At 42.2% G+C, this 10972-nt stretch overlaps 1 protein-coding gene across 1 annotated transcript; it reads left to right on the top strand.

Moving 5' to 3' along the window:
- The first annotated feature begins 2717 nt into the window (after positions 1 to 2717).
- SNX20 (sorting nexin 20) lies at positions 2718 to 10023 on the top strand. Its single transcript, XM_065416864.1, has 3 exons — positions 2718 to 2883; positions 4787 to 4938; positions 9355 to 10023. The coding sequence occupies exons 1-3, from the start codon at positions 2718 to 2720 to the stop codon at positions 10021 to 10023; spliced, it is 987 nt and encodes a 328-aa protein (XP_065272936.1).
- The last annotated feature ends 949 nt before the right edge of the window (positions 10024 to 10972 follow it).

The raw sequence follows: 10972 nt of genomic DNA, 5'->3' as shown, positions 1-10972 counted from the left end.
CTCTTATCTGCTTACTTTGCTTAACAGCCTTTGGTGAGGGACCTTGTCAAAGGTTTTCTGAAAAGCCAAGTATACTATATCCCCCTGATCATCCTTGTCCATGTTTGTTGACCCCCTCAGAGAATTCTAATAGATTGGTGAGGCATGATTTCCCTTTACAAAAGCCGTGTTGACTGTTCCCCAACAAATCGTGTTCATGTATGTGTCTGATAATTCTGTTCTTTACTGTACTTTCAAACAGTTTGCCCAGTGCTGAAGTCATGCTTACCAACCTGTAAGTGCCAGGATCCCCTCTAGAGACTTTTTTAAAAATTGGTGTCACATTAGCTATCCTCCAGTCATCTGGTACAGAAGCTGATTTAAATGATAGGTTACATATTACAGTTAGTAGTTCTGCAATTTCATATTTGAACTTCAGAACTCTTGGGTGAACACCATCTGGTCCTGGTGACTTACTACTGTTTAATGTATATGTTTGTTCCAAAGTCTCCTCTGTTGACATCTCAATCTGGGACAGTTCCTCAGATTTATCACTTAAAAAGAATGGCTTCATTGTGGGAATATCCCTTACACCCTCTGCAGTGAAGACAAATGCAAAGAATTAATTTAGCTTCTCCAAGCCTTATCTTCCTTGGGTGCTCCTTTGGCACTTCAATCATCCAGTGGCCCCACTGATTGTTTGGAAGGCTTCCTGCTTCTGATGTACTTTAAAAAAAATTGCTGTTAGTTTTTGAGTCTTTGGCTAGTTGCTCTTCAAATTCTTTTTGACCTGTCTAATTGTACTTTTACACTTGACTTGCCAGAGTTTATGCTCCTTTCTTTTTTTCTCAGTAGGATTTTACTTACAGTTTTTAAAAGATGCCTTTTTGCCTCTAACCACTTCTTTTATACTTTGTTATTTAGCGCTGCTGGCACTTTTTTGGTCCTCTTACTATGTTTTTTAAATTGGGGTACACATTTAGTTTGAGCCTCTATTACGGTGTTTTTAAAAAAGTTTCCATGCAGCTTGCAGGTATTTCACTTTTGTGACTGCACCTCTCACTGCATCAGGGGCCTGATCCAAAAACCTTTTGAAGCCAATGGACTTTGAATCAGGTCCCTGCCAAGGAGAAAGGGAGAGTTTTGTGGAATTCTGCTTGCCCAAGCCAGGGAGCAGAGGCAGCTCTCCCTCAGCACTTTCAGTAGAGCTGGGGAAGCTGCATTCTCCTCAATTCTGCGCCACCTTACTGTCAGGGAGGGATTAAAGTAAGTGCTTTTGCAACCTTGTAAATGTCTACTGATACAATAGACTGCAAGAGAGTCCATGAAGGAATTCCCCCACCTCTAAGTACAGCACTGCATGATTGTACACAAAGATCCTTAAATTATGCAGAAGTGAGAACCAAGCAGTCTTGACTCCCACTTCCTAAACATACTGCAGCAGTTCACTCTCAATAACATCTTTCACTAATCTTTTGTTTTACTGCAGGAATGGGAGCTGTGACTTTTTAAAGTAACCTATATTATTTGTCTTTCCTTCTTTTTTAGCCAAACTGTGAGCAAAAAAGTTCATCTCACATAACTGATCAAACACAAATCACTGACAAAGTTGTTATAAGTTTTTAAAACCCTTTCATCACAATGATGTTATAAATAGTTATTTATATTATAGTAGTGCCTATAGGTCCCTATTAGGGAGCTGTATTGGAGTACTGCCATATAGGAGCTAGGGCCCTATTATAATAAGCTCTATACAAACGTATAGTTTAAAACACACATATGCACACACACACACAAAACCCAAGTCCCGCCCCAGAGAGTTTACAAATCTAGATTGTGACAAGACACAGCAAGTAGCTGAAACAGACGAGCAAGGGGGACAGGAGGAACATGCTGTTACATAATAAATAGAAAACTTAGTAATTCACCTGCCTAGCCATTGACAGATTCAGGGGTTCATCTCCAATGCAGCAGGAGGCATAACTTCCAGTTTGGGTACATTCACATAGACTGACTGAGCTAGCGTGCTAAAAAACAGCCGTGTTGCTGTGGTGGCACAGGCAGCGGCTTGGGCTAGCCTAGATACCTAGGATCTCAGATGTGATTGAATGTACTCGGGCAGCTAGCCTGAGCTACTGCTTATGCCGCCACAGCTAGACCGTTAAATCTTGGGGGGTAAACTCTCCAGCAGTCTGGCTGTTTCCCTTAAGGGCTTCCAGAATTTGTTCCCCTCAACAACTGATCTGTGGCCAAATCCAGAAAACTTTGAGGCATAATACAAGAGGTGAAATCCTGGCCCCACTGAAGGCAACGGCAAACATCCCATTGACATCGATGGATTCAGGATTTCACCTTAAATACACATATTATTTGGCTTAAGTTCTTGCTTTTGTCTGTCTGATCTTAATTCCTGACAAAATGACCATATAGGTCCCAGCACTCTTATTGGCAGCTGCAGCATTCCTTTATTGCTATCCCTTGTGGCTATTTGTAAACAATGTCTGTTTCTTTAACTTTGTGTCTAAGCACATAGGTGTTGAGGAATTAGCAGCTCTGTAAACTTCAGCCCACTGACATCAATGGGAATCTTTTCATTTATCTCAGTGGGGGTCAGATCAAGCCCTAACTCAATAAAATAAACAATTATCTAGAATAGACTTTGGGAGACTTCTACAGCTCTTAATGTATCTGGTGATGAGAAGTGCGTGATTCTGTATTCCTTCTGCGACAGCTTTGCAATGGACAAAGACCAGCACCACACAACAGAAGGAGATCAGTGGGAGCCCGTAACTGACATAACTACATGTTCTGCAGCCGCTCAGTCAGATGAAGAACAAAATGAAATCGAAGCTGAAATTTCATTTCAAGTTAACAATGACAACCCAGAAACTGCTGCTCTCTCAGGTTAGGACCCACCATTTATTCTACTTATTTTTCATGGAGCTATCAGTGCTACATGTCTCATGAGTTACAAACAGTGCACTTGATTCACTCCTGCGTTACTCCAGTTTTACATTGGCATAATTCTACTGAACTTGGAGCTACACAGGAGTAATGCAATGGCAAATCAGTCTCTCTCTGTGTGTGTCTGTGTGTGTGTGTGTGTCTGTGTGTGTGAGAGAGAGAGAGAGAGAGAGAGAGAGAGAAGCACAAGCTTTTCCTTTCAAAAGTCTTCTTCAAAAACTTACTCCGTTCTAAACTACACAGTTAGTTACCATGACCATCTGGTGCCTCTTAGGTGGCCTATATGAAATAAATTGGTGCTCTCAGTTTAGTCCACAAAAATCTGCCAACACATTGCACAGAGACCAAGGAGAGAACAGGAATGAAAAGTGAATGACCACTTCCACTCCATGGTAGTAGTCTCTTCAGGCTAGGGTGAAGGCACGCTGTGGTATGGTGTGTGGGGAGGTTTGCACTGAACTTGTACAATGACTAAGAACTCCAATGCTGTCAGATGTGCAAATACATTTATTGGTAATTTCTTAAAGGTATGGATTTTATTTAAAAGAAAACTGACTATTCATGTTTCTTTCTGTAATGCTGTCATGAACAGCACACCTTCCTTAAAACCATACATTTAGGAAAGGCTGAGTCAAACCCTGAGGAAGAGAAACTCGTTTTAATGGTATTTTAACCTAAAGAGCGGGTTAAAAAAATTAAACTATTTAAGGGACTTTCTGGGCACCTACAATTTGAATGTGAAAAATAGAAGTGTTTAGTGATTTCCTTCTTATCCATTTGTGACCATGCATTTACATTGTTTGCAATGCTGAATAATTTGCTCATAATGATCTAGGTTGTCTAGACAAATAATTTCAGTGATGGAAAGTCCAGATATGCCCATATGAAACAGCAGTTGTAGTGATGTCCCACATTATCCACATTGCTGTACCATAGCTCACCTGAACAAAATTATCAGGACTGGATTCCAAAGACAGAAATGTCCTTCATTGCTAAAATCTAGTCCCAATTTCCCCGTAAATTAACTTCCCAGCCTATTATACCCCATTTTTACATTTACAAATGATATTCTGGCTTTGGTTATGACCTGTGGTCTAGATTGTAGCTTGGACCAAGTGTACAAAAAAAGGAATTGGGGCAGTAAGAACTCCCTTTTTGCTCCTGCACTTGCTACCTGGAGCCAACAGAAAGGGCAGAGTATGGATGGAGTCTTGGCTTCACCCCCCCTAGTCATCAACCCAGAGCACATGAGCAGGTGCAGGGGGTTTCAGAATTTGCTGCAGATATGAGCCATCCATATACTACCCCTTCCCTTTCTCCCCTGCCTCCCCCCGCACCTCGACCCGCCACTGCCCCAGCAAAAAGTAAACAGGAGGACAGTGTGACTCAGAGGCACGTGTGAGTCATGACCTCCCTGTGGCTACTCCTGGGAGAGTGCAGCCTGTTCACCTATAGTGAACTCACAACCTAGCTCTACAATATGCTTGTAGGATATTTTTTCACCATGTTTTTTTCAGGCAAAGTTGTTGTCATCAGGATTTTACTAACAAGCTTTACTAACAAGCCTTCATATTTTACAGTGGACTAGATGAGTTTAATTTTGTGTAATCCGTTTATTTTCTTTCCAATTTCAGAGCAACACAGTGTTCACAATTAGATGACCTAAAGCTGTTCCTATTAGCTGTGAACTATCTTATTTTATCAGTCTTAAAAGTAGTGATATACACATTATTCATGCAATATAGTATCAGAAATTCAATTCTCCACTTTCCTGGTGAATGTACACAGATTTTCTTCCCAGATGCACTGGCTACAACATGAGATATTAAATATATTGTTTTAGGTACCAGTAACTCCCCAAGTCCCAGCTCGTCAATGACAACTAAGCAGCTTCAGGACTACTGGAGGAATGAGAAACGCCGCTGTAGACAAGTCAAACTCCTTTTTGAAATCCCATCAACCAGAATTGTAGAACAGTACTTATCTAAATATGTGGTAAGCTAACAAATGAATATGTAACAATTTCATTCACTCTGCAGATGTCTGTACATCATGGGTAAGGGTTGTTACCTGAAAGCCTCACTCAGGACCAGATTTTGCAACTAGGGTGACCAGGTTTCCGGCTTTCGACTGGAACGTCCGGTCGAAAAGGGACCCTGGCGGCTCCGATCAGCACCGCCAACTGGGCCGTTAAAAATCCAGTCAGCAGTGCTGCGGCGCTAAGGCAGGCTAGTCCCTATCTGTCCTGGCACCGCGCTGCACCCCGGAATTGGCCAGCAGGTCCGGCTCCTAGGCAGGGAGGCTGCGGGCGGGTCACGGGGCTCCGCGTGCTGCCCCTGCCCTGAGCACTGGCTCCGCACTCCCATTGGCCACTTCTCTGCGGGTGAGAGCAGCGCGTGGAGCCTCCTGACAGGCAGGCAGCCTGCCTTCGCCCCCACACTGCGCCGTTTCCCAGGAGCCGCCCGAGGTAAGCCCACGCCTCAATCCCGAGCCCCAACCCCTGCCCCAACCTTGAGCCCCCCCCCAAACCCAGAGCACCCTCCTGCACCCAAAACCCCTCATCCCTGGCCTCACCCCAGAGCCTGCACCCCCAGCCCAGAGCCCTCTCCCCCTCCCACACCCTAACTCCCTGCCCCAGCCCGGAGCCCCCTCCTGCACCCCAAACCCCTCATCTCCAGCCCTACCCCAGAGCCCACACCTCCAGTTAGAGCCATCACCCCCTCCTACACCCCAACCCCCTGCCCCAGCCCAGTGAAAGTGAGTGAGGGAGGGGGAGAGCGAGCCACCGAGGGAGGGGGAATGTAGTGAGTGGGGGGTGGGGCCTCAAGGAAGGGGTGGGGAAGGGTTGGGGGCTCGAGGAAGGGGGCAGGGCTACAGTGTTCGGATTTATGCGACTAGAAAGTTGGCAACCGTATTTGCAACCCTTGTTCACATTGGGTAGTACCTACTCTTAGAGTAAGGTAGTACTTAAAGCAAGCATGGTTGGCAGAATCTTGCCCTAAAAAAGCCCTTCAACAAGCAGTTCATAATAAAGACTGCACCAATGGGGAAAAAAAACACATTAACAGGGCTAATTTTGTAGGCCCTGTCTTCATTATTGTTATTTGTATGATTGTAGCACGCAGCAGCCCTAGTAATGGACCAGGATTCCATTGCGCCAGGCGCTGTACAAACAAAACAGAGACAGTTCCTGCCCCCAAAGAGTTTACAATTTAAGACTAAGACAAGACACAGAGTAGTCAATTCATACTGATGCAAGCACATCAAAGCTACACTGGTGTAAGCCCCACATTGTGGCAGTATAACATACCTATAATTTGAGGTTTGCACTGGTGTAAGTACACATTTCCATATGCAGACAAAGCCTAAGGCTCCAATCCTACAACTAGACCAGCTTTGGACTGTATCCTCTTGCACACACAGTTCTGCAGTAGTCTTTTTTTTTTTAAAAACAAAAAGCATGAGAGGGGCAGGACAATAGTAAGTGAAAAGGATAAGACATTTCCTGACACTGTGCGATTGTGATTATGCATTTCTACTGTTGTGACATTTCAGATCTATTTATCAACATTAAGGGAAAAAATCCCCTATTGATCATATCTAAAAAAAACCATGTTTTTATTAATCACATTTTTCCAATTAGTGTAAACAATTTGCTCTTTCATCTAACATTTGAATGTCAAGAGGGGAAAACCAACACAATGGGCCAGATTCTGATATCCTTACTCACTGTGCTGAGCTCTCAGGAGACCTGGATTCTATTCTCAACTCTGCCGCTCACCTGCTGGATGACTGTGGGTGAGTTACTCCGTGCCTCAGTTTCCGCAGCAGTGAAACTGGAATGATGCTATTTACCTCCTCTGTAAAGTGAGGTAAACAGATGAAAAGTGCTGAGAACTATGTATTATTATTACTCCCACTGGTGTATTGATCCCAGTGGGACTCCTCTTGGAATAAGGTGCTATTTAGCATGTGAGTAAAGGTTTCAGAGTCTGGCCTAGTATGATCTTATATTTTCAAAGGAGATTCACACACTATACATGTTCCAGTTAGATTCTGTTACCCTTGCACAGGTTGAACAATATCTGACTTCCTGAATAGTCCCATTGATTTCAATAAAAGTGCTCAAGGAATAAAGGTACCACGTAGTGTGTGTGAGGGTGGTAGAACTTCGCTCCAATATCAATAACTACTTAAAGATATTTCACCTTAAAAAAATTGCTGAGCAAATTTGAATAATGTTTTTATTAGAGGAAATCACCTCTTTTGCTCATGGACATTCCACAAACCAGGGAAGGGGGGGAGGAGGGAGAGGAGGGGATAAGGGATAAATTCATCTAACAGATTGTTTGTTGTGAATTATTCACTCAGCTGCCCTTGGTAGTCAGATTTCTTAAATCATCTTTTACATTGTGTGCAATTTTCTTGCTCTCTTGCAATGTTGTTATGAATTTGCATAACCAGTAGGTACTTTATTATCAGCAGGGAGCAGGGCAGAGTATAGGAAAACGTCACAGTGTTAATGAATGAAAAGAGATCAGAGCAGTGGCACCTCGGCTTTAGGAAGCTACAGAGAAGCTTGCTAAAATGATGATTTATCAGGCTTAAAATCAAAGGATGGAGAATGTCTTTTATAACAGAATGAGGGAGTTTCTTATGCTAGTATTGGTTTGTAACATCTAATGCCCATTTCCACAAAGGAGCAGTTTGACTTAAGCAAACTGTGGGCCTAAATCCATTTAATTCACTGGGAACAGGATGAGATTGTTTGTGAGTAACATCTTGACCCAATCCAAAACCCATTCAGGCTATCTCCTCAGCTGGTGTAATTGACATAGCCCAACTGACTTCAATGGAAGTACATTGATTTATACAGGCGGAGGATCTAGCCCAGGGGTCGGCAACGTTCGGCACGCGGCTCGCCAGGGTAAGCACCCTGGCGGGCCGGGCCAGTTTATTTACCTGCTGACGCGGCAGGTTTGGCCGATCATGGCCCCCACTGGCCGCGGTTCGCCGTCCCGGGCCAATGGGGGCGGCGGGAAGCGGCGCAGGCGAGGGATGTGCTGGCCGCGGCTTCCCGCCGCCCCCATTGACCCGAGATGGCAAACCGCGGCCAGTGGGGGCCGCGATCGGCCAAACCTGCCACGTCAGCAAGTAAATAAACTGGCCCGGCCTGCCAGGGTGCTTACCCTGGCGAGCCGCGTGCCAAACGTTGCTGACCCCTGATCTAGCCTAATGGGAGACTTCTTCAACTTTAGGCTTTGGATTAGGCCCTGGGTGGAAATCTATTTGAAGAATATGTAGCATCAAAATTCTGTTTTGCAGCTCTGAGAGTTTTTTTTTTTTTTTTTTTTTTTTAATGTCATGTTTACTAAATTCATTTTGCTATCAAGGTCAGTGCAAAATTCAGAGAAATTTATTCTTGAGTACTGTTAAATTGTGAATTATTGTGTAAAAAGTGTTTCTGCTAGAGGTTGCTGAAGGATCTTGGATAGCAAACAGTTTGTTTTAGAAATGTGGCATTCACTTTTTCAGTATTTATATAAAGTGGTAGGTTTTGCATAATAGGACAATGATTTAGAAAAAAATCTCTCTGAAGTTCCTCCATCTCATTTTTGCATATACCAAATGTCCCCTCCAGCTCTCTCCTCCTCCTCCATAGCATTAATAATGCCCAGAAATCCCCAGAAATATCTGATAGAAATATTTCTAACAGTTATAACCAATGAAAAATATATTAAATTCAATATTAGTCCTGGGAAATCCATTCAGTTTGCTATGGATGATTGTTTGTAGTAACCATATGTGTTATTAAGGAGTACAGTTACATGAATGAACCATAAATTATTTAAAGCACTCCTTCTAAACCTTTACAAGCAATTTGCTAATTTACCAGATTAAGGACCCCAGGTGCTGAGTGCCTTCTTATTGAAATCAAGCCCCTAAGGTGCCCTATATGCAAGCACTACATGCAAACACTAAGTATTAGTTACAACAATCTGAAACAGTAGTGGTTAGGAATTACTGACTCAATGGACACCTATCTCAAAGACCTTGTTTATATTGGGAATATGCTCTAATTCTAGCAACTGGTGGCCGGTCACTGATGTAGCAGAACCAGTGCTGCACACGGTCATCTAGAATGCAGATCAGCACAATTAGATGTAAATTGGTGCAATTTGCATGAGGGGGAGGCTTTTTCAAGCAGGGACAAACTCCATTGGTGCAAATTGTGGCTTTCCTTGTCTACGTTTACACCTGCCCCAGTGTCAGTCCTATCAGGGCAAAATCCCAATGCAGACAAAACCAAAGTAAAGTTTAAAATATGTTTGTTAACATTCAGCAAGACTACAGTTTTATGTAACAAGACTGAATATTTCTTGCTACTTGTTTTTTTTTTTTTCCTGCCAGTTGTATAAAATCATCATCATCCAGACAGGCAGTTTTGATGGCAACAAAACTGTAATTGAGCGTCGATATTCAGATTTTGAAAAACTGCACAAAAATCTTTTGAAGGACTTTAATGAAGAAATAGAAGATGTGACCTTTCCCAAAAAGTGCCTAACTGGAAACTTCACAGAGGAAATGATCAATGAGAGAAAATTAGCCTTCAGGGACTATCTGGGATTTCTGTATTCTATGAAATGTGTCCGGAGATCAAAAAAATTTATCGACTTCTTAATAAGACCAGAGATGGAGGAAGCTTATGGCTGTCTGAGGGGAGGCCAATATACCAAAGCTTTGGAAATACTTGTGCAAGTCGTCGCTCTGCAGGAAAAATTAACCAAACACAGCCCCGTTTTAATAGTCCCTACACTCTGTGCTGTAGTTGTGTGTCACAAAGACCTGGAGAACCCAGCAAGTGCCTATGAATATGGAGAAAAGGCTTTACTTCGCCTACAGATGCATGGTGGGCACAGGTATTATGTTCCATTGTTAGGGACAATGATCACTTTGGCATATGAACTTGGCAAAGACTTTCTTTCCTTGCAAGAGAAACTGGAAGAGAGCAAGGCAAAAAGAGACCAAATAAAAATGTTTACCCTAAAAGAACTTGCAGTTCGAGAGTATATACAATGAGTGCAAGAAAAGATCACTGATCGTATTTCACTGAATAGCAAAAACATGTGATCATGCTCCCATTGAAGAACATGGACTTCAAAATATGTTTTTAAAGCAGTTCTGAATAGAGAATGCAGCTTACAAATACAGACAGCAAAAGTTACAATTCTGATAGTTTTCAATCTAAAAAAGTATGATAAAATATAAAAGGGACACTATCGCATTTCTGTAAGATAATGCTGTACTTACTGCATAGTTACAAGTAACACCTATGCTTACTAAAATGGGAAGTAATTTGTGGGGGGGAAACCTCTTTTTGCAGTTTGTTTATTTTTGACAGTACTTTGTTTATAGCCAGTTTCACGGTTTCATCTGTATAGTCAGTTAAAATGGAACCACTCATATAAATAAAGTTATGCAAGTGTTTACATATTTACAGGATCATGGACTTTGTTACTGAAAAAAAACCCTATGAACAAAGAAGGAAGGGGAAAATGTTTTAAAAAGAATTTTACAGGACCTATTATTTAAAGGACACACTATGAGAAATTAGTTCTTTTTTTTTTTTTTCTGTAACTATGATCGAAGCATTGTCAAAAACTGCTCAGAAATTCCCAATCATTTTCTGACTTTTAATACCATGGGGTATGCTCCCATTGAAGTCAATGGATAGTTTACAATTTACTTCAATGGGAGCAGCAGCTACCAGTGGTCATCATTTCACTGGGGATGGGGTTTACTTTTAATTTCCTTTTTAAAGCTGATATGATTTCATGACTTGCATTGAAACCACATTCCTGTTATTGGCAATTTTTAACAGAGCTCTTACTTGAGAGGAAAATTCATACCCCATGCAAAATACACCTAATGAAAAGGAACTAAAAAAGAATGCTGTAGAGGGAACATCTGGCTAATACAATGGTAGCCTTTAATTCTGATCTAGCTGCAATACACATGGTTAGGATTT

The sequence above is a fragment of the Emys orbicularis genome, chromosome 14, assembly GCF_028017835.1.
Source record: "Emys orbicularis isolate rEmyOrb1 chromosome 14, rEmyOrb1.hap1, whole genome shotgun sequence".
Lineage (NCBI taxonomy): Eukaryota > Metazoa > Chordata > Testudines > Emydidae > Emys > Emys orbicularis.
The sequence above is the reverse complement of the archived record's forward strand: the minus strand, read 5'-3'. Positions and strand labels throughout refer to the sequence as shown.

Bases quoted from the DNA above. Each gene is read 5' to 3' on its own strand.
- SNX20 (XM_065416864.1), top strand. From the start codon at position 2,718: ATGGACAAAGACCAGCACCACACAACAGAAGGAGATCAGTGGGAGCCC. The intron at 2,884-4,786 runs GTTAGGACCCAC...ATATTGTTTTAG, and splicing joins AGAAACTGCTGCTCTCTCAG to GTACCAGTAACTCCCCAAGT. The intron at 4,939-9,354 runs GTAAGCTAACAA...TTTTCCTGCCAG, and splicing joins AGTACTTATCTAAATATGTG to TTGTATAAAATCATCATCAT.